The 21,315-nt window shown below is 59.4% G+C and overlaps 1 protein-coding gene across 7 annotated transcripts; it reads left to right on the top strand.

Moving 5' to 3' along the window:
• The first annotated feature begins 192 nt into the window (after nt 1-192).
• On the top strand, nt 193-21,264 carry USP19 (ubiquitin specific peptidase 19). 7 transcript variants are annotated; one of them, XM_064724524.1, is made up of 27 exons: nt 228-329; nt 3,978-4,077; nt 4,233-4,477; nt 7,401-7,529; nt 8,078-8,211; nt 8,523-8,930; nt 9,255-9,522; nt 9,652-9,808; nt 9,910-9,981; nt 10,484-10,599; nt 10,914-11,128; nt 11,410-11,611; nt 11,697-11,830; nt 12,009-12,167; nt 12,249-12,359; nt 12,515-12,625; nt 12,780-12,881; nt 13,099-13,239; nt 13,402-13,520; nt 13,767-13,904; nt 13,994-14,358; nt 15,019-15,129; nt 15,658-15,874; nt 16,194-16,346; nt 16,454-16,617; nt 16,698-16,876; nt 18,702-20,029. In XM_064724524.1, the coding sequence occupies exons 3-27, from the start codon at nt 4,369-4,371 to the stop codon at nt 18,933-18,935; spliced, it is 4,248 nt and encodes a 1,415-aa protein (XP_064580594.1). In that variant the 5' UTR covers nt 228-329; nt 3,978-4,077; nt 4,233-4,368; the 3' UTR covers nt 18,936-20,029. The 7 variants fall into 7 exon arrangements, with proteins under 7 accessions (XP_064580598.1, XP_064580596.1, XP_064580597.1 ...); XM_064724528.1 differs by lacking the exons at nt 3,978-4,077; nt 18,702-20,029 and adding an exon at nt 21,082-21,264 and having other exon boundaries at nt 193-329; XM_064724526.1 differs by lacking the exon at nt 3,978-4,077 and having other exon boundaries at nt 193-329; nt 10,920-11,128.
• The last annotated feature ends 51 nt before the right edge of the window (nt 21,265-21,315 follow it).

Here is a 21,315-nt window from a genome sequence, read left to right as displayed (position 1 = left end):
AGCGGGGCTGGGGGGCACAGCGGGCGGGAATCGGCAGCGGTGCTGGGGGGCAGAGCACAGCCGGGATAATCCCCCAGAGCGGCCGGCAGTGCCAGGCTCAGCCCCGGAACGCCCGCGGACGAGCCCGGCACCCCCGCGCGCTCCCGGTGCCGCGGGAATGCGCCGGCACCACCCCCGGCCCGTGTCACGTGACTCGCACCCCCTCTCCCGTGTCACGTGGGCGTGCCCGGCGGTTCCCGGAAGTGCGTCACGGGCTCGGGCCTGTCTCCGTTGTCGGCCCGCTCGGAACTTCGGCGCGGCACAAACAGACCGGAGCGGCGGGCGGGGCCGTGAGTGCGGGGAGGGCCGGGCCGGCCGGGCCGGGGCGGCGGCGGGGCCCGGGGGCGGCGAGCGGCGCCTGGGCCAGCGCGGGGTGAGGGCCGCAGCGGCGGGCAGGGCCCGGGGGCGGCGGGAGGCCGGGATGCGGCCCGTGGGCACGGGAGCCGGGGCGGCGGAGAGCGAGGCAAGCAGCGGATGGCGGTGGCGGAGGCCTGTGCCGGGCCTGAGCGGAGAGAACGTGCGGGGCGGCAGAGCTGGGCCCGCGGGGGCTGAGAGCGGTGCTCGGCAGGACGGGCCGAGCGCGGCAGCCCCGGGCAGGAGCCGGCGCGGTGACCTCGTGCTCTGCCCGCCGGGGCCGCTCGCACCAACACCGCTCACAGAAGCACCGGTCACACACAAACACCGCTCACACACACACCGGTGACATTCCCTTTGCCCTCTCTCGGTGCCTGGGGCCGGGCAGCGGCGCCCGGGAGGCCGGGGCCGCCGGCTGCTGTCCGAACGCTCTCATCACCATCCCTGCCCATGGCCCGCGGGTTGGAGCTAGGTGATATCCATGGTTTCCTTCCAGCTCGCACCGTTCTGTGGTTCAGTGGTCGACCCCAGAATGAGGGAGCTGGGCCTGCCGGGTTCCCCACTCAGCAAAGGCTCACTGCTGTCACTCTGCGCACAGTGATTTCCACGTGGGTTGGAAACATTTTGTGTGACAGTGCTGGCTTGAGTAGCTGCCCCAGGGACTCTGTGCTTGCCCTGGCTCCACCCGTGTGTCAGGCATGCCCAGAAACAAAAATAAAAGTCAAGCTTGAGCCTTGGGATGTCTGGTCCCTCAGGGGAGCAAGAAACAGAAGGTGACTGAAGTATTTGTGTACATGGGGGACATGTTTCTGTTAGCTGTGTTTAGGACATGGAGGATCCAAAAGTCCCTGGAAAGATGATGCTGTTGGGATAGCCAACCTTGTCTGCAGCTACCCCTGGAAAGGCCTTTGGGCACTGATGGGGAGTGCTGTGGACAAGAATCAGGGCGCTCCTCCTGCCAAGTGCTAAACCTGCCCCAGGCATAGGACACAAGTTGCATCTCATTGAGCCCTTTGTGCTGTCCTTCCTGGTCTGGTGCTGCTCTGGGGAGGAGTGGCCCTTCTCCTTGGCCTTTTGCTCCCTTTCCTCTGGCCAGTCAAAATATTTGCAGTCTCAGCGTGAGCTGGGTTGGGAAACTGCTCGGGGGCAAGACACAGTTAGGAGAAATCCCTGGCTGGATCTGGATCTGGTTCACCCCACAGCACAAAGGCAGGGAGAACAGAGGACAGGGAAGCACTTCTGCTCCCTGCAGCAGCATGGCCACGCTTCCCTGGCTCTGGGGATTGAGTAAGGTTTTGTGGGAGTGCCCAGCTCATCAGGTGTGTCCCAGAGGTTCACCTGGCATCTAGCCAGAGCAGCCTTTCGCCATCTCTCCCCTGCAGTGACTCCTACTGTGCCAACAGGGGTGGTGCCAAAACCTTTGTGCACCCAGGGGCTGAATGTGCTGCCCGTGTGAGCGTTTCCTGGTGGCAAAAAGTCTCTTATTCACCTCTTTAATCCCTGAGGAACCTGTGCTTTCCCTTCACTCCTCCAAAACCTTGGGGTGTGTGCAGCAGCCTCGGGCTGCCATCAGTCTGGCAGCTGCAATGGGCAGAGCTCCAGCCCCCTTGGTTCCTGCCTGCTGTGAGGAATGGCTGGCAGCAAAGCACCCGGGGGAGCTGAGCCTCAGCGAGGCGTGAGAGCAGCAGGCTTCTGGAGCAGTGACAAGCACCATGCAACCCTGCCTCTCTTCCTCACCCCTTCTTGGGCAGAGGCCTGTCCTTTCTCAGCCCTCCAGGACTCTTCTCAGAGCTTGCTTTCAGCCCTGCCCAGCAGTTATCCTCTGCCACCGCTTTGGAGGCGCAGGGCAGGGCCTCTCCTGACCCTGCATGAGGCAGTCACTGCTTGTTGAGTCCTATTTCTCCTGGGGTTTTCACCCTGGAGGCAAAAGAAATACAACAAAAAATGCTTTCCCATGTTTGCCAAGCCCAGGTGAGCTTCTTCAGCACCAGGGGACTGGAGCTGAGTGACAGCCTGCAGCTGGCATCAGAGGCCTAGCCTGGTGAATCACTGCCACTTTCCCTGCTGTGAGGGCCCTTCCCATTCCATCTGGAGCCAGAAATGCTTCTACATCCTGGAGAGACCCAGTGAGTGCTGCAGCATGGGGACGATGCTGCTGCCCTCCCATACTCTCAAGCTCTTTGGGACTGATGCTGAACCCTGCTCAGCATCTCAGTCTCCAGATCACTTGGGCCTCTCCACCGTGGGTGGCAGGAGTTGTCTGTGCCAGGCAGTTGGGCTGGACTCAGCTTTTCCCTTGGCTTCAGTGGTTCTTGGTGGTGAGGGTGGGTTGTCCTGAGAGGAGTGGTTTGGATGCAGCACCGGTCATGGGGCTGGCTTTGCCAGAGCTGAGGGCAACACCAGGCTGCTTTGATCTCTGGGCTTCCTCTCGGTTTGTGGCTGCAGCTCCACATTTGTGGCTGCTTGTTGCCCCAGACATTTCTAGGCAACAAATGCCCTGGCAACATGGGGCCAGCAGGACAGAGGTGGCAGTGTCCTTCCTCTGTCAGGGTGCCTCCCTTGGAGCTGCCTCCTGCCATGGCCGTGCCCCTGCACAGCGAGGGGTCTGTGCTTGCACATGGGTGCAGGCAGAACAGGGTGTTCCCGAGGGACAGCTTGCCTCCCACTGGAGGAGAGGCAGGCTCAGGGGAGCTGGGCTAGGCCAAGGTGTTGTTGGGCTTGGCTCCACATCCTCACATGGGAGCTGGGCCGTGGGCTGCGTGTGAAACGGTGCCTTGGAACTGTGGCAGGCAGCTGGCACCTGGGGGTGGGCAGGATCCCAGTGGCTGGGCCTGTTTCTGTGCTGCAAACCCCTGCAGGCTGGCAGGCACTGCCAGGGTCGGGGTGTGCAGCCAGGGCAGCGAGGGAGGAAACCTTCCCAGCTCTCTGCTCTCACCGCCTCCATGGAGACACCTCCAGTGGGACTGTTTGCCGGGGTTGTTTTGGCTCTGCTCTCTCAATGCCCTGAACACTATGGGGTGACACTGATGAGTGCACCTGGGCCAGCAGCTCCCAAACCCTGTAGGGGAGCTGGCATTGTAAGGAGGGCATGTCTACAAAGGGGGCAGGGTGAACAACTCACATGCCCTGCTCAGCCTACTCTCTTCCTGGGCCACGAGGAGCAGAGGTGTCCTGTTTCCAGGCCAGGCCCCGCTGACGCTGTCTGTAAACTGGCTGGGGGATAAATATTCAAGGTGCAGTCATGCTGGTTAAGTTCCCAGCTAGTGGGAGAAGGGGGAGGAACTCTCCTTTCGCCAGGGAGCTCTGCTCTCATCTGTCATGGGAGCCTGTCCCAGGCCTGCTTCCTTCTTAGGGTGTTACAGGCTCCTATTCTGGCGCTGTTGCACAGGACACTGTTTGACTGAAATAGCTGTCGCTCCAAGCTGTGTGACAGGCTCCCCCCGTTGACTCTAGAGGCTCAGTTTTGCAGATCCAGGCCTCCTCATGTCCTTGCCCTCAGCTGTGTCTCGGGGTGTTAGTGCCAGCAGCTGCTCTGGGCCGGTGTTTCTGTAGTGGGAGCCATGAGCATGACACTTGCTTTCCAGGTTTTTAATGCGTGCCACATACTGAAGACCCCTGATTGTATGTTGGGAGCTCTGACAAGCCCATGCTTTTGGCAGTAAGCATTGTAGCAGCTGTGATGAGGTAGGTTTCCTCACTGAGTGCTGCATGGGGCTTCCCATAAACAACATGGTGAAGGTCATGTAAGGGCACTGGCCCTGAGGCAAAGAGTGGATCCTGCTGCTGTTGGGCCTTTTCCACCTGCTCCTCCTGCCATGCTTGCTGTTTCCTCTCTTTAGGCCATTACTTCCTTGCCAGAGAGTTTGACCACAGAGAGTCGCCAAGATAGCTGGGCCAGGAAGAAAACGTCGCACCCCTGACCCAGACTCCATTAGCGACCCCGGCGGGCTGTTTGTGTCCTCCAAACGGCTGAAAATGTCCAGCAGCACAAATGCCCCTGGCCAGAGGAGAGCGTCTCGGGGCTTGGATGATGCCACCAACAAGAAGAAGCAAAAGGATCGAGCCAATCAGGAAAGCAAGGAAGGTGAGAGCCCCTCAGCATCCCTGGTGAGCAGGCCTGTGGTGTCTCAGCCCCGCAGCCTGGGAGCCTCTCAGCCATCTGCTGCAGGATAAGCAGATTTGACTAATCACTTCCTGCAGCTTATGGTAACCCGTGTGATGTGGGATCTTCTTCGACACAGTGTCCTCCCTGGACCTGTAACCTCCTTCCTTTGGGCACTACTTAGCCCCAGCAATGTTAGGAAGGTTGGGCCTATGGCCTTGTTAGCTAAAGTCTGAAGCTAGCCTTGGTGATTGTTTCTAGACTCTGCTTTGGACTGGGTTTGATCTGCCCCAATCCAGTGAGAGTGGAACTGAAACCTGTGAGTGCTCTTGCAGCAGGAGGCAGTGCTGCTTCTTTCCCCTCAGTTTGCTGAGGCTAGTGTTGTGAGGCAGTGACCAGGAGTGCAAGGCCTGCGGGTGGGGCTGGTGCTTTAGCTTCTGAGTCAGAACAGGGTGTGGCTCAGGTGAAGTAGTTGCTGTAGAGTAATTCCTTCTGTAACTGTCTTGTATCCTTTGACAAAAATGTTGCTTCGGGTGCAGGGAATGCCTGTGGGCAGGATGCCTGCAAGAGTTTCTGTGGCTCTGGGAAGCTGTTTGATTTCTGTGCCTGCTCTGTTATGATTATTGTAACCTCAAAATCACAGGGTGTTTTATAGGCCAAGGTAATTGAGTGCTTGGCGAGGTCTGTGCCAGAGCGGCCGGGCACAGTCCCTGATGTGAAATCCCACGGTGCAGAGCACAGCACTGTGCTTTCTCTGTGTGGGAGGACTGTGCCTCTGGTAGGGTTTGCATCCTCTGACGTGGGGGCCATCTTGAGGGCAGCCATGCTGCCCCTGGCCCCTCTGTGAGTGGTGGTGAGGGGCTGTAGATCCTCCAGGCAGTGCTACTGCCATGCTTCTCATGCTGCTGGCCCCACCAGCACCTTTGCACCAGTGGCTGTGGTGGTCAGCAGAAGTTTCCTACTGGTTTGTAGCCAGTCATGGAGGCAGTGACAGCCCTCTGAGTGTTCTCTAGTGGAGATCACAGTTCCTGTTGCCATTATTTCTCTGCTTCAGGAGAAGGTGCTGTTGCTTTCGGTTCCTTGCCTGGCAGAGTTCACTATCCTGTGGGGCTAAAGCAGGCCTGGAGACACTTCTGGCTGTTGGAGATAATTCTGTGAGTGGCAGGGATTAGGTGTCAAGTCAGTTTGGTTCCCCACCCTGATCTGGAAGGAGGTTTTCAGATGTGGACATTGGCAGCTTGTGCAGGAATGGAAATGTTAAAGTGCAGCTGGGCCACGTGGTTCTCTGGTTACAGCAGAATTAGTTTGAGCATGACCAAACACCAGGTTCTTTCTGTCAGATCAAGACGAGACTCCTCTATATGGCAGGAGGCGGGGACCTGGTGTACTGAGCTGGGCAACACAGCTGAGCCTGGGTGCCAAAAGCTCACAATGAGATGTGCCTCAAAAAAGCAGTGCCTGCATGGTGCAGAATTGTTGTGTTGCTCCCACTCTGGTTCTGTTTAGAGTAGGATATGGTGGTGTGGCCCAGAGCAGCTGTCCTGGCACTGACTTGCTGCAGTGCTGCAGGCAGGACTCTGGGGAAGGAGAAATGTGAGAAAGCAGAGGAGGGAGGTGGGCAGCACATGCAGGATGAAAGGCCTGGACACAGATTCAGGGTAGAAAGAGGTGATGTGTGAAATTTTCAGCATCAGCTTGCTGGCCTATGTTGTGAGGTGACAGAATGACAGACCTGGCTGCGCTCTGCTTCTCTGCCCACCAGTGTCTCGCCCTGAGCTCAAGCAGGCTGAGACTGCCCAGGAGAAGGACTCAGAGGAGGGTAAGTGGAAATGTGTGCCAGCTGTCACTGCATGGCCATGGAGTGCCCTTGCCAAGGGATCTGAAGCTCTCACCTTGTTGTCCAGTGCTCTGGCATTGAGCAGAGCTAACATGAGCACTCCCTTGCCTCAGTGTTTATCTTAACAGTATGTGGCCTTCCCAGGGGCAGAGAAAGGCTGTCTGCAAGGAAGAGGCCCTGGGTATGTGGCAGGCTGCTTGCAACTCAGGTGTCACAGTGTCACTGAGCACAGGCCTGGGACACCTTGCTGCTGACACCTGCTCTGCTTGTTTCTGAGTAGGACATGATGCTGTGCTGGGAACATCTCAAGCTGTGTCACCTTGTGGGCAGCATTGGCTGATTTCTGTCCAAGTCCAGGCCTGCTTTGAGGACAGAGTAGGATGTCCTTGTGCCCCAGGGGTAGAACAAACCTGATTGAAGTCAAGGTGATCAAAATCACTTCCTTGTGTTGAAGACTTCAGGGCATCAAAGGCCACACCTGGAGTGTGGCAGGCACACAATGGAAGTTCTGCCTGCACCAGAGTATCAGTGCTGCACTCTTTTCTCTCCCGTTACAGCGTACTTGCCCCCTGGTCAGCCTGCACATCTTTCATCCTTGTTAGCCACGCTCACCTGGCAGGAGTACAGTGCTTTGATGGTTGCAGCTGGGCTGCTTGGTTTGCATATGCAAAGGGGAAGTGGCAATTTCTGATTGTGGTCAGAGTCCACCTAAATCCCCCAGAGTAATTCTGTGGCTTCCTCGTTCCTTGGGAAAGCAGTAATTGCTTTGTCGTTGGCAGGAGCCACCCTCTCTTCCCAGCTGCCACTGCTGCTTGTGGCACTGCCAAGAACAGCACTGCCTTTCTGATCTCTCTGGTTCCCACTGGGATTCATCTGCCCTGCTGCAACATGTGTTCTTGTTTGTGGCCTCTCTGATGAGGGCAGGTCCCTTTTAATTGTCCTGATCTGTGTTCCCTGCGGTGACCTCCTTAACTGCGTGTGTGTTCAGGCTTGCGTTCCCCAGCCAAGGAGTGGGCACTTCAGGCTCATTCCCCAGCAAGTGGGTGACACTTCCCTCCCTTTTCCTAGAGCTGCTGATGGACTGGAAGCAGAATGCCGATGAGATCATTATCAAGTTGAATTTGGGCACTGGAGCTCTGAAGGCAGAGGATGTACGTGCTGATTTCACTGACACGGACTGTGTGGTCAAACTACCAGGTATGGGAATGGAGCAACTGCTGCAAGCATTTGTCCATTGGGATTTGGCACAGCTCTGGGCCAAGCACGGGGTTGCTGCAGGCAGACATCAAACTTTTCCCTCAGAGGCAATGCCCTGCTCTCAGCTGGCACACAGTCAGGCAGCAGACAGGGACGATAGGAGAGCATTGTAGAGCTGGGAGGACAGGAGCTGGCCTCTGTGCCAAGTGACCGAATGTGCACGGCTGCGCCAGTGCATCTCTGTCCCCTGCTTGCTGGGATGGCTGAGTCAGTGCCGGGTATCCTTTGGAAAAGTGACTGTGCCTCTGAGGGTGGGGAGACCCTGGGCCTTCCCGCTGGGAAGAAGGCCAGCCAGATGTACAAAGCAAGTTCAGGGAAGCTGGCTGGAGCCCTGGAAGGCTCCTGGGGTATGGTGGCAGCCTGCCTGCAGCCTTCTTGGCTCTGAATGAGTGCTTCCTTCATCCTGGGGGCAGGTGAAAGGGGGCTGTGGGTTAGGTGACAGCTGCCTGGAGCACTGCCTGAGGTACTGGTTCCCCTCTGCTTTACAGACGGGCGCCAGTGGAGCTGTCAGTTCTATGAGGAGATTGAGAGCTCCTGCAGCAAGATCCAGTGCAAGAAGGGCAACTTTCTCCAGCTTGTGCTGCAGAAGAAGATCCCACTCCATAACTGGTCTTCACTTCTGGTAAGGAGGGAATGATCTGTCTATTAAGGGAGCTCGTGGAGCCCTGGGGAGCTGGGATGAGCTCCGAGCTCCCTGCTGTTGAGCTGCCCAGGGAGCAACATGGGACACATCAGTCATCTACGTGCTGCATGAGCCATCTGCCACTGTCCCAGGGAGTCATACCCCTGTTTCTGCCTGCCGTGCATTCCCAGGTTCTGAAGTACAGTCCTGGTGCAGTCTGGGAAGGGGGAGTGAGGGTGAGGGGTTGATAGGGATCCTGAAAGATGCTGCTACCTGAGTACCGTCCCACTGTGCTGCATTGCTTTTTACAGAAAAAAAGGAAAGACGGATCCAAAGAAGTGGCCAAAGGGGCTGCGTGCTGGGAGAACGGGAAGGAGAAGGCTGCTTCTGCAGAGCTGACCCCTGAAGAGCCGAAGGCTGAGGGCACAGAGCCACCGAGATCCCGGCGGGAGCCCTCCAACCCCAAGCGTGCTCCAGGAAGGAGCGAGGTCCTGGGAGGGAAGAGCCCAGCCAGCCCAGGGACACAGAGTGGCCCCAGTGCCAAGCGGGCAGTGTACCTCAAAGTGGCTCCCACGGAAGAGGAGCCGAATGCCCGGGTCAGCGGGGGCACAGAGCCCAGCAAGGGGCATGGCACGAGGGCCGGCAGCCGCCGCAACGGCAGAGCCAGCCAGGCTGATGCACCCGCGGCCCTGGCAGACCTCGCGCTGCCACTCGAGAAGGTACCTGGGCACCTGGCTGGGCAGGGTGCCCCTGCTTCCTCTGCCCTGGGCAGGGGATGCTGGAGCCAGCCCTGCTGATGAGGGTGAGGTGGGCTCCGGGATGCTGAGGGCTGACAGGAGAACCTGTGGTGGAGGAGAGGGTGAAGTGAGGACCCTGCAGTTGCTGTGCTGTGGTGCTAGTGGGGCTGGGCTGGCATGGGATGTGTGGGGGAAGCAGGTGGTATGGAGCTGTGCCTGACTGGCTGGCAAGGGCCACAGTGGGTGGGCCAGGGCAGCTCAGGGGTGACAGTGTCTGTGTCTCACTGTGTGTTTCTGTATTGAAAGGCTGTGGTTTTGGCCAAAGAGAGTGTTCCCGTGGAGATGCCACCTCTTGCAGCTACCACAGAGGTGCTCCCCCATCGTGTTGCCACCTGTGTTGAGAAGAGAGTCCTGCAGCCAGGCAGCCCTACTGAGGCCTTGCGGAGCCGGGACTGCCTGCCCGTCCTGGGAGAGAGCTCTAAGGCCGTCCCAGTGGCCACCCCTCCCATGGGCAGGGATGGTGAGAAGAGGGACTGGTCCAAGGACGATGTGGCTCTGGAAGCAGCAGCTGATGGTGAGTGGCCAGAGCCCATGGGGTGAGCCTGGTCAGGAAGGTCCATCTGCTCAGGACCTTTCCTGGGTTAGCTTGCAGCCCCAACATGCAAGGAAGATAACCTCTCTCTCTGTGGTTTTCCTTACTCAGAGCCAGAGCCTTTTGTAAGCCTGACCTTTGTCAAGAATGACTCATATGAGAAGGGCAATGATCTGGTGGTGGTGCATGTCTATGTGAAGGAGATCCACAAGGAGACATCCAAGGTGTTGTTCCGGGAACAAGACTTCACACTAGTGTTCCAGACGAGGTACAGGCTTGCCTCGGGATGATGCCAGGCCGCTGCAGAGCTCCTGATTGCAGCTGGGCTACTTGTTTGTTCACTTCTGCTCACTCCCAGTTTCTCTGCAGTGATACGAACTTCCTTCGTCTCCATCCTGGCTGTGGGCCCCACACGGTGTTCCGGTGGCAGGTGAAGCTCAGGTATGAGTCCTGTCCTGCTAACCCACACCAGGGCAGGGGAGGTGAGAGTGCAGAGCTGGAGCAGGAACCGGTCCCATCTGGAGGTTCTGTACGGGGAATGCTCGTTTCCTCATCTGGAGGTTTCACTTACACCGTGCTACACTGGTGCCGTGAGCCTGCTCTGTCTTGGCTCTGTGCTCGCTTGCAGGGGAGGAAATTCCAGTGTCTCCTTGCCTGCAGTTTGCCCCAGGCTGTTCTAGAGCTCTTGGGGACAGAGCTAGACCAGCTTGTGTGCCCTTTTGGTAGGATGTGCAGCAGGAGAGAGCCAAGCAGAATGGATCTGTCAGAAAAGGGGTGCTCTGTGTGCTCAGTGTGGCCAGGCTCGAGGGTTTCCACCCTGCTTTGTCAGGGCTACCTCAGGATTTGTGCTAGCAGGGTCCCTGCTGCCTGGAGGCCATGGGCTTGGCATGTCTGAGGCTGCTGTGGGGTCTGGGGCATCTCTGACTTGCTTTGTGCCTTGCAGGAACCTTATTGAGCCGGACCAGTGCACATACAACTTCACGGTGTCTCGCATCGACGTCTGCCTGAAGAAACGCCAGAGCCAGCGCTGGGGGGGGCTGGAGGCTCCAGCCACACGAGGTCTGCACCCTGCCTTCTGTCCTGCCTTCTGTCCTGCCTGCCTGCTGCACTGCAGGGGGCCATGGGCCCTCCTCACCACTGCCAGCTGGTGCTGCATCCTCTGGCACAGAATGGTGGGGAAGGAGAGGGGCTGAGTGGGTGCAGGTGGGAGGGATGTGAGGCAGGGTGTGAGCCAAGTGTAGGGGAAGGGCACTGCTGTTTCCCTTGCTCACGGGTAGGAGAGAGCCTGTGCAATTGTGGACTGAACAGTTCAGCCCCGCTGTGGGCAATGTGTGGTGCTGCTAACCACAGGCCCACCCTTCCCCCTTTTTAAGGTGCAGTGGGTGGTGCAAAGGTTGCCATGCCTACAGGCCCTACCCCTCTGGATAAGAACCCTCCGGGCAGTAACCAGCACCCCCTCTCCAGCAAGGAAGAGGCCCGAACCAGCGACAAAGAGAAGCCACGTGTGGAAGATGGGGCTCTGGATGGTGTGGCAGCCCGTACGGCCCCAGAGCACTTGGCAGTGAAGCAAGAGCCACACATTCCTTCGGTGAGTGTGGTCACACTGGATCTGACTTGGATAGGGGAAAGAGAGACACCTCCTCAGTGCCACTCTGGAGACTGAAGTACTCCCGGAGGAGGATGTGGTGCCCCTCACTCATAGTTGGCAGGATTGGGGGCAACTGTTGGCCTGTCTGTCCCAGTCCAAGTGGGAGATGGTGTGATGGCTCCAACCCTCTCTAGGGGTTTTCTTGGGCTTTTGAGTTCCTCTGGTGTTCCCAGAGACACTCCCTGAGTGCCACACCCTCACACCTGCCTCTGCTTTGGCAGCCCAAACCAACATGTATGGTGCCACCAATGACACACAGCCCAGTGAGTGCCGAGAGCGTGGAGGATGATGAGGATGAGGATGAGAAGAAGAAGGTCTGCCTGCCTGGCTTCACAGGTCTGGTGAACCTGGGCAACACCTGCTTCATGAACAGCGTCATCCAGTCCCTGTCCAACACCCGGGAGCTGCGTGACTACTTCCATGGTGAGCCCACACGGGGAGCCCAGCAGAGCTTGACCACTTAGATTATAAAGCCAGCAGCCACGCTGAGCTCCTGCATCTCTTGCAGATCGGTCCTTTGAGTCAGAAATCAACTATAACAACCCACTGGGGACGGGTGGACGCCTGGCCATCGGCTTTGCCATGCTGCTCAGAGCGCTGTGGAAGGGCACACACCATGCCTTCCAGCCCTCTAAACTGAAGGTAGGGCCCTGGCATTGGTGCTCACAGGAGCAGCTGTGGGTCTCCAGCATTCCTTTGTGGGCACCTGGCTGCCCTGCAAGTGCCACAGAGAGCTGTGGGTGCGGCCAGGGTTTGTGCATGGGGGAGGCAGTGCTGCCGGAGCTCTGCTGACCAGCCCTGACTGCTGTGCTACCCACAGGCAATTGTGGCCAGCAAGGCCAGCCAGTTCACTGGCTATGCCCAGCATGATGCTCAGGAGTTCATGGCCTTCCTGCTCGATGGCCTGCACGAGGACCTCAACCGCATCCAGAACAAGCCCTACACAGAGACTGTTGACTCGGATGGGAGGCCTGATGAGGTGAGGGTGTTCCTCCCACACAGTCACCAGGGAGAGCAGCCTGGGTGGTTTAATGAGGTGCTAAGCCCTTTCTTCCTGCAGGTGGTAGCTGAGGAGGCTTGGCAACGACACAAGATGAGGAATGACTCGTTCATAGTAGACCTCTTCCAGGGCCAGTACAAATCCAAGCTCGTCTGCCCAATGTGCTCCAAGGTAGGGCAGCCCTGAAGGTTCTGTCCCTGTCCTGGTTGTGCAGAAGTGGGCTCGTGACACTCAGAGAGCACAGGTCGCAGGGCAAGGCTGGGTCCCCTGGATCTGCTGCTCAGCCACAAGCACTTCCCACAGCTGAGTGTGTTTTTGTTCTGCAGGTGTCTATTACCTTTGACCCCTTCCTGTATCTCCCCGTGCCCCTCCCACAGAAGCAAAAGGTGCTGACTGTCTACTACTTTGCAAAGGAGCCACACAAGAAACCCATCAAGGTAAAGGATACCTTTACCCTGGGGAGGGAGCCGAAGAAGGCTCCTGGAGGTGCCCCAGGCAGCTGGTCATGTGCCAACTGGCCAAGCCCTGTGTTGAGTAAGGGCCCTCATGCCTTAGTGTGCTGTGACTAATGTGGCACTTTCTCGGTGGCAGTTCCTCGTGAGTATCAGCAAGGAGAACTCCAGTGCCATGGAGGTGCTTGACTCAGTTGCCCACAGTGTGCGTGTGAAACCAGAGAACCTGCGCCTGGCAGAGGTGAGAGTGCTGGGCAGATACCTCCTCTGGAGGGTTGGGCCACCACAGTGGGGCCTGGGGATATCCATATTTCCCTTGTGAGGTGCTGAGATGAGCACAGCGTCCTTGGGCTGCTGCTCTTCCCACAGTTCACTGTGAGACTGAGGTCTGTGGCTCTCTGAGGAGAGGACACATAGGGCAGCCCTCACACGGCCATGCTCCACTGCTTTCCTGGCAGGTGATCAAGAATCACTTCCACCGCATGTTCCTGCCCTCTAACTCACTAGACACAGTCTCGCCAACGGACCTGCTGCTGTGCTTTGAGGTGCTGTCCCCAGAGCTGGCCAAGGAGCGTGTGGTGGAGCTGCAGGTCCAGCAGGTAAGAAGGCATATTGGGACTACTGGGAGGGATGCAGGAAGGCTGAGCCCTGAGTAGGAGGGGCAGAACTGCACACAAGGGCAGTTAGCTACAGCGAGCATGGATGCCCACCTTGTCCTGCCCAGGTGCCCTTCCCTGTCCAACGGGTCCTTTCTCTTGCAGCGTCCACAGGTGCCCAGTGGCCCTGTTGCCAAGTGTGCAGCCTGCCAGAAGAAGCAGCTGCCAGAGGATGAGAAGCTCAAGCGCTGCACGAGGTGCTATCGAGTTGGTTACTGCAACGTGTGAGTTGGCTTGGTGCCTGGCAGGGATGGAGGATCTCCTGCTGTGAAGGGCTGGTGGGAGAGCTCTGCCTGCTGGGAGAAGGTGGGATGGATCTGCCCTTTGGGATGGAGCCAGTTGAATTCCTGGTGTTCCCCTTGTCCCCAGCACACTCCTCTGGCCCTGCACTGCTCCTTCCCAGGCTGTTCAAGGATGCTGAGTTCAGCAGGGGCTGTTTGTATGTCTGACATGCCGTGTATGTGTTACAGGGCATGTCAGAAAACACACTGGCCAGACCACAAGGCTTCGTGCCGTCCTGAGAACATCGGTTTTCCCTTCCTCATCAGCGTGCCCGAGTCCCGCCTCACCTACGCCCGCCTGGCCCAGCTGCTGGAGGGCTATGCCAGGTGAGAGTCTGGGGAAGGAGGGTGCTTCTGCCCCTGAGCTGAGCTCAGCCCCGTGTCTGGCCAGCTCTAACTCCCACCTCCATGCCCAGGTACTCAGTCAGCGTGTTCCAGCCTCCGTTCCAGTTGGGCCGGATGTCACCAGAGCAGGGGCTGCAGCCGCTGCACTCGGACAAGCTGGAGCCCCTGGCCAAGAGCAGCTGTGCAGCAGCCACCTCTGCCCCCGAGCTGGGAGATGGGGACAGGGTTTCCAGCCTCCCTCAGGAGCCCCCGCTCTCCCCAGCTGTGCCTGAGCTGCAGCCAGAGATGGGGGATACTACCACTGTCCGGAGCAAGGTCCTGACAGCCAGGAGTTCCCTCCTGAGCTTGGATTCAGGGTTCTCTGAGCACATGGAGTCACAGGGTGACAGCTGTTGTGAGAAGGAGCCATCCTATGAGAGAGCCCTCAAGCCAGAAGGTAAGAGGTGCTGAAGCGCTGGCTGTGTCGGTCCCAGGACCTCGGGCAATTCTCCCTCCTTGGGGTGACCTTCCAGCACAGCATCTCTTCTACACCTGTGAGCTTGGTCTGGAGACTCTTGGGATCACAGATGAGGACATGGGAGCTTTGTTTTGGCACTCTTGCCTCACCTGAAATGCCTGTCTACCCACGCTCTGCCCTGCCCTGGCAAAGCCCAGGGTGTAGAGCAGAGACCTGATGAGCAGAGAGGCTGGAGTGCTGTGTTGTTGTGGGAGAGGTGGGAATGCAGGGGCTGGCACAAGTCCTGTGGGAGCAAGGCAGAGCTGGTGCAGGCTGAGCCCCTGGGGGCTGTGAGCAAAGCACTTGGCTGGCTCTGACTCAGCTGCATGGGACCAGCCTCTCGCGCTCGGCTGCCTGGCTGTCACGTTTCCAGACACTCGTCTCAGGATGGCAGCAATGTGCAGTGAAGGGGCAAGGCAGGCAGAGGAGCACAGCTTGCCAGGGGCAGGCGCCTGCTAAAAATAGTCAAGGACACGGGCACGTGGTTGTGTCCCTTCAAGGCCGTAGCATGTGAGGTGGGGGTGGGGGCGCTGCAAATTCTTGGCCCCTACGCAGGGCAGACAGGCAGTGCCACACAGATCTGTCCCTGCCTCTTCACAGCTGCCATCCCTGGGTACCAACACACTCCAGACTCACTGAGTGCCCGCGCCACGCAGTTCTACATCACTAAGATCGACGCTGCCAACCGAGAGCACAAGCTGGAAGATAAAGGTGAGCCAAAGCCCTGTAAAGCACCACCTTCATCCCTTACAGCCTCTGGCAGGGTAGTGGATATGCCTGGCCAGGGTACCAGAGTCTGCCTGGCACAAGATGAGCCCAGGTGTCCACACTGGACAGTAAAAGCTGCATATGACAGGGGAGGGAAGGGCTCTGCTGCAGAGCCTCTGTCTAGAAGCTCCTCTTGAGCATGACATTCCTGCTCTCATCAGCAAATAGACCAATTCCTTCCAACCTCATGTATTCTCAGAGGGTCTGTGATCTCTGGGTCACCTCTTTGTTTGAATGGGATGCCCACACCAAGTGCTAGTTGTGAGGATGCTGCTGATGAGAGGGCTGTGCCAGTGTTGCACCCTGCAGGCTGAGGGGCTCTGCATGATGAACCTAGCCAGGGGGGTACCTGTCTCTTTCTGGCAGCACTTTTTGATTTCTGTATCTAACTGGGATGGGCAGGATTGCTCCAGCAAGGTGGCCTGGTCTAGCCTGGTGGGGTAAGTATTTGAGGTCTGTGCCCCTTCACAGGTGACATCCCCCTGGATCTGACAGACGACTGCTCCCTTGCCCTGGTGTGGAAGAACAATGAGCGCCTCAAGGAATTCGTGTTGGTAGAATCCAAGGAGTTGGAGTGTGTGGAGGATCCAGGCTCAGCCAGCGAAGCAGCCCGGGCTGGCCACTTCACCCTGGAGCAGTGCCTCAATCTCTTCACGAAGCCTGAAGTCCTGGCCCCAGAGGAAGCGTGGTGAGGAAGGCAGCAGGGTGGGTTCCAGCCAACAGGCCCAGACAGCAGCAGGGGTTTCCCAGGAGCTGCCCAGGCCTGCATGCTGTTTCTGCTGGCAGCCAGGAACAATGTGCTGGCTTTGCCTGTGCTCTCGGAAGGGCTAAGCCAGCAGGGAGCAAAGCTAATGCTCTGCAGGGCTGTACTGGCCTGCCCTTGACAGAGCAGGCTGAGCCCTCCCACATACCCTTTGCCAGCCCTGCATGTGGGGACCCTGGGGCTGAGCTGGGCTGCAAGGACTGAGGCTCTCTCCGTGCCAGTAACGAGCACACTCTTCCCCCAGGTACTGCCCCAAGTGCAAGCAGCACCGCGAGGCTTCCAAGCAGCTGATGCTGTGGCGGCTGCCCAATGTCCTCATCATCCAGCTCAAGCGCTTCTCCTTCCGCAGCTTTATTTGGAGGGACAAGATCAATGACATGGTGGACTTTCCTGTCCGGTGAGAGCCCAGGGCATGGTGTGCCTGGGTTGGCACTGCTTCTGCTGACCTGCAACCCAGCCTGCATAAAACTGATCACCCTTCACGGTCACTATATCTCTCTACAGGAGTCTGGACCTGAGCAAGTTCTGCATTGGTCGGAAGGGTGAGCAGCAGCTGCCTATGTATGACCTGTATGCTGTGATCAACCACTATGGAGGCATGATTGGAGGGCACTACACAGCGTACGCCCGCCTGCCCAACGACAAGAACAGCCAGCGCAGCGACGTGGGTGAGCATCTGTCCCCCTGGCCGCCCCTCTGCTCCTGCAGCCGTGGCTTGTCTGCTTGCTTAATCCTGCCTCCTCCTCAGGCTGGCGGCTCTTTGACGACAGCACAGTCACCACGGTGGATGAGAGCCAGGTGGTGACCAGATACGCCTATGTCCTCTTCTACCGCCGGAGGAACTCTCCTGTGGAGAGACCCCTGCCAGGACATCCCTCAGACCACCGCGCCGAGCGCACCCCCTCTGCTGAAGCTGCTGCCAGCCAGGTGAGCACTTGCGTCCCTTTCGCCGCTGTTGGAGCCACAGAGCCTTGAAATGTGCTCAGGGGCCCTCGTGCAGGGCCCTGCCTGTCTTTACCTGCACCCACAGAGCCTGGTGCAGCTGTGGTGCAGTGCCTGCACCCCTTTAATACCAGAGAGCTTGCGTCAGCTGGGCATTGGAGCCTGTCTTGCCTTGTTCTCACTGTGGGCTTGGGACAGTCCCTGTCCTGAGGGGTCACAGGAGAGCTGGTTTCATCATCAGTGTGGACGTGCTAATGGGAGGGCACTGGAAGAGGAAGAAGGGGGCACAGCCCCACTGGGGTCTGCACTGGAGGAGGGGCTGTGAGCGGTGCAGTAGGATCTGGTCGTGCCAGCGAGCAGTAAGAACTTGCCCTCCGGAGCTACTTTCAAGGCAGGGTGGGGAACACTTTCTGCTGGGGCCCAACTCAGGGCCAAGCCAAGTGCAAAAAAGGTAAATGCCAGTGCTGAGCCAGAGGCCTGGCAGCCTTCACAGGGTGCTGTAGAGAAACCTGCCAGAGCGAGCTCTGTTGCTGGGTGGCCTGGGAGGGAGGGACGAGGGTGGGCCAGACGGCAGGGTGCTTTCAGAATGCTTTCAGTGGTAGGGAATGGCTGCACTGATCTTCTTGTGAAAGTCAGGAAGGCCTAGGCTGGTGCCCACCTGGTGAGATCCTATGCACCACTGTGCTGCAGATGTTCCCTCCATGCTCAGCACCTCTGTGGGCCTGCAGAATCTGAGGACAATGCTCAGTTCATCTCCAGCATGACTGCTCATGTGTGCCCTGAGGGGCCCTTCTGGCCTGGCCTCCCTGCCCCTCTGGCTCATCCTCCTCTTGGCCTGGTGTTGGTTAGGCATCCCAGCTCTGCCCTCTTGCCTGAGGACAAGCTGCTTGTCTCTGAGGCCAGCAGGGCTGTCTGGCATGTTGATGTCTACCTGCTTGGGCTGTTCCTGCCCCCTGCGTGCGTGTCCTAGAGCAGCCCCACTCACTGGGGGCACCCTGAGCAAAGAGAAAGCTGTGCTGCTTTTCAGACACTGGTGGTGAGAGGCTTCAGGGACCGAACTGGCACTGTGGCTCACTGTATGCCCCATGGCACTGGGGTTCGTCAGGTTGCTCTGTGGCACTGGGGCTCATTGGGCCCCTTGCAGCACCGGTTCCCCTGCAGTAATGGGATGCATTGGATCCCAGTGGGGCTCAGCAGGTCCCCAAGCACCCTGGACCACCTGCGCCCTCCAGAGACCTGCTCCCTGACTGGCTGCTCTGCATGATCACCGCCATGAAGGGCCAAGCTGTGGTTGGCTGCCTGTGGAAAATCCTCCTGGAACCTGGGCTACAATTGGTTGTCAGAGCATTCCTACCCACCAAAGCAGAGCTGTGACTGGCTGTACTGGCACTGCACCTCCTGCTCCTGCTGCTCCAGCTGGCTCTGGATTGGCTGTCATGTGAAAGATCCTGTTGGGATCACAGAAGCTGGGCTGTGATTGGCTGCTGCCTGCTCCCTTGCCTCCCGGACCCACCAATGCAAGCGTGTCTGCTCCATCGGGATCCAGCTGCTGGCTTCACTCCCTGCAGTCCCGTGAAGACCCTGCCCGGCAGCTGCCCGTGCTGCCTCCCACAGAGCCCCCCAGCGGAGCCCCACACACCAGAGACCCCGAAGAGCTGCGGGGGCGGGCGCGACCGCGACCGGTGCTGCATGGGGAGGCGGGCTGGCTGGGCACGGGGCTGGGCTTGCAGGCAGCCGCCTGCCCCGGGGGATGGCAAGGGGTGTTGCCCGTTGTGTTCTCCAAGTGCTGACGCAGGTTTCCACATCGCAGGCTTCTCTGATCTGGCAGGAACTGGAGGCTGAAGAACAAGAGCTGCAGCTTGAGGCACCCCAAAGGCCTGCAAGAAACTCTTGGAGGCCCTGTGGCCAGAAGCGAAGTCCGGGCACCCCCCAGCACCCAGATGAAGGCTGCGTCAGATACTTTGTCCTGGCCACCACGGCTGCAATTGTGGCTCTCTTCCTGAACGTCTTCTACCCACTCATTTACCAGCCCCGCTGGAGATAGGCCCAGGCGCGTGGCCAGCTGCGGGAGCAGGGCCGCCAGGGCACGCGCCGTCCTAGGACGCTCTGAGACCAAGACATGAGGCAGCAGGACAGAAATCGCTGGGAAAGACTCGCCAAGGGAAACATGGGGCTGTCGGCTCCTGTCTGTCTGCTCTGGCATCTCCTGTGCCAGCTGGCAGGCCTGTGTGGCCAGCCTGCTACTTTGCCAAGGCACAGCCCAGAACCAGAAGCTCCTTTGCCCTTCCTTGCTGCCCACTGGGAGTGGGGAAGACCTCAAGGCTACCTGCTGCTCAAGAAGGGACGTTGCTGCTGCAGCCTTGCTGGGGCCTGAGAGCCCTGTGGGCACATCAACCGTCTCTGCTTGGCTCCCAAGAAGGAAATGGAGACCTGCCGGGAGGCTGCAGCAAGGGCAGGATGCCCTGACACGGGCCCTGGGTGGCCACCTCTCTCAGCTGTGCTGCTGCAGGAGCCTTGAGCTCCCCTGGGGCTGGGCTACCCACGGTCCTTGGCCAGCCCAGTCTGCCCTGCTAGCCTTCTGTTGAGCCTTCTGGTGCCAGCTGCCTGTGTGCTGGGAGTGTGTGCCACACTCGTGTGCTGGGGCTGGACGGGCTTGTCACCAGGGGCTTGTGTCAGCCCCTGCTCAGCCCCAGACAGTGCCAGGGAGCCTGGCAATCCAGACTGAGGTCCCATGGTGGGCACCGTGGGGCTGTGTGCTGGTAGCATCTGGGGGAGTTGGTCTCTTCAGGGCAGTGTGGTGCAGCACCTCATTTGCGAGGGTACCAGCTGCCCATGCTGCGGGAGAGGCGTGGGGTCAGGGAGCACAGATATGGCCATGGTGCATTAATAAAGCCAGGTTTTCCAAAGAAATGCAGCATTCCTGTCCTGTGTGCTGGGACTCCCACACAGAGGTGAGGACTCCACACTGGGGTCACCTGAGGCCACTATGTGACCCAGCTGGCACCAGAACCATCCCTTGGGCTTTGCTGGGTGCCTGGTGCACCTTGTGCGGCAGCAGGCTCAGGAGTGAGCTCCGCCTGCCCGTGCCGTGGGGCACAGGCTGGGCTCCAGTCCCAGCTGTTCAGTGGTAGCCTCCTGGGACACGTGCAGGGTGTGGGGAGCCCGGCAGGGCCAGGAGCAGGCAGTCCCCTGAGGCTGGGGCACAGGCTGCCACTCCAACCGTGTCTGACATTGAGACGTGTTGCCCTTGGCTGCGTGTGGCTCAGACGGCTCTGGCGTATCTGGGTGTGAGAGGTGACTTCAGAGCCCTGTGACTTTCTTTTCCGTCTCCGCTGCTGTTCTGCCGGCAGTGCCCTCAGCTGGCCTGGGAGGGATGCTTTGCAGTGAAGGGGTTCCTCTGTGTTTTAGGCCAGGGCCTGAGCTGGACTCCCCCTACCTCTGTCCCACACCCCTCCTCCACGTGCTGAGGTTTACTCCCCTCCCAAGCAGGTCCCAGCCGGAGAGCACAGCAGGGCTGTGCCGTGGTCATGAGGTGCCTGTCCTGGAACAGTCGCCTCATTGTCTGCAGCCCTGGGTCTCAGCAGCTTCCCCCGCTCACCCACGGTGCCGGCCTCGTGGGTCTGAGTCAGTGCCCGGCGCCGGTGGGCTGACCTCTGCTCCGACTGCTGCTGGCACCCCAGCTCTGGGGCCCACAAGCCGCTGCCTGCACCTGCCTGACCTCACCGGCGGTGGGTGGCCGGCAGTGAGACCTGACAAAGTGCTCTCAGCCCTGGAAATCCCCTCTGGCCCTGCTCTGTTCCTCAGACCTCCGGCAGGCACTGGCAGCGTGCCTGTGGCCCGTCACTGCCGCCCGTGCTGGGGTGCAGGGCTCTGCTCCGCCCTGGGGCAGGAGTGCTGCAGCCTGGCCCTCCTGCCGGGCCGGAGGGGCTGCCTCCAGCGGCCCTGGGCACGCTGCTTCCCTTTGCCCTGTCCCTGGGCACTGCTTCCCTCTGCCCTGCCCCCTGAGCATGCTGCTTCCCTCTGCCCTGCCCTGGGGTTTGCCACCAGCTGCTGCTCTCCAAGCCCAGGGGCTGCACATTCTGCGTGTGGGGCTGTGTCCCCCCGGGCACCTCTGCAGCCCCCCGGGAGCAGGGAGGGAGATGGGTGGGCAGGGTGCAAGTCTCCCTCTCATGCCCACCTTCTGCTTGCAGGGACTGCCCCCGGTGCCGTTCGGATCCGGCCTGGCCCCCGAAGGAGCCCCGCCGCTGGCTGCGGAAGGCCTTCCCGAGCGTTTTGCCAGCCCCGCCGAGCGCCCAGCCCCCTCCTACAGCAGCATGGAAGAAGTCGACTAGGGTGTCATGGGGGGCCTGGCCTGGGGGTGTGGGCCAGGCACTGGGGGGTGGGGGGATGGGGGGAATCGGGGTTTGTCCTGCGCTCATTAAACT

The sequence above is a fragment of the Zonotrichia leucophrys genome, chromosome 12 (assembly GCF_028769735.1).
Source record: "Zonotrichia leucophrys gambelii isolate GWCS_2022_RI chromosome 12, RI_Zleu_2.0, whole genome shotgun sequence".
Lineage (NCBI taxonomy): Eukaryota > Metazoa > Chordata > Aves > Passeriformes > Passerellidae > Zonotrichia > Zonotrichia leucophrys.
Note: the sequence above shows the minus strand (reverse complement) of the source record. Positions and strands in the feature narration are given on the sequence as shown.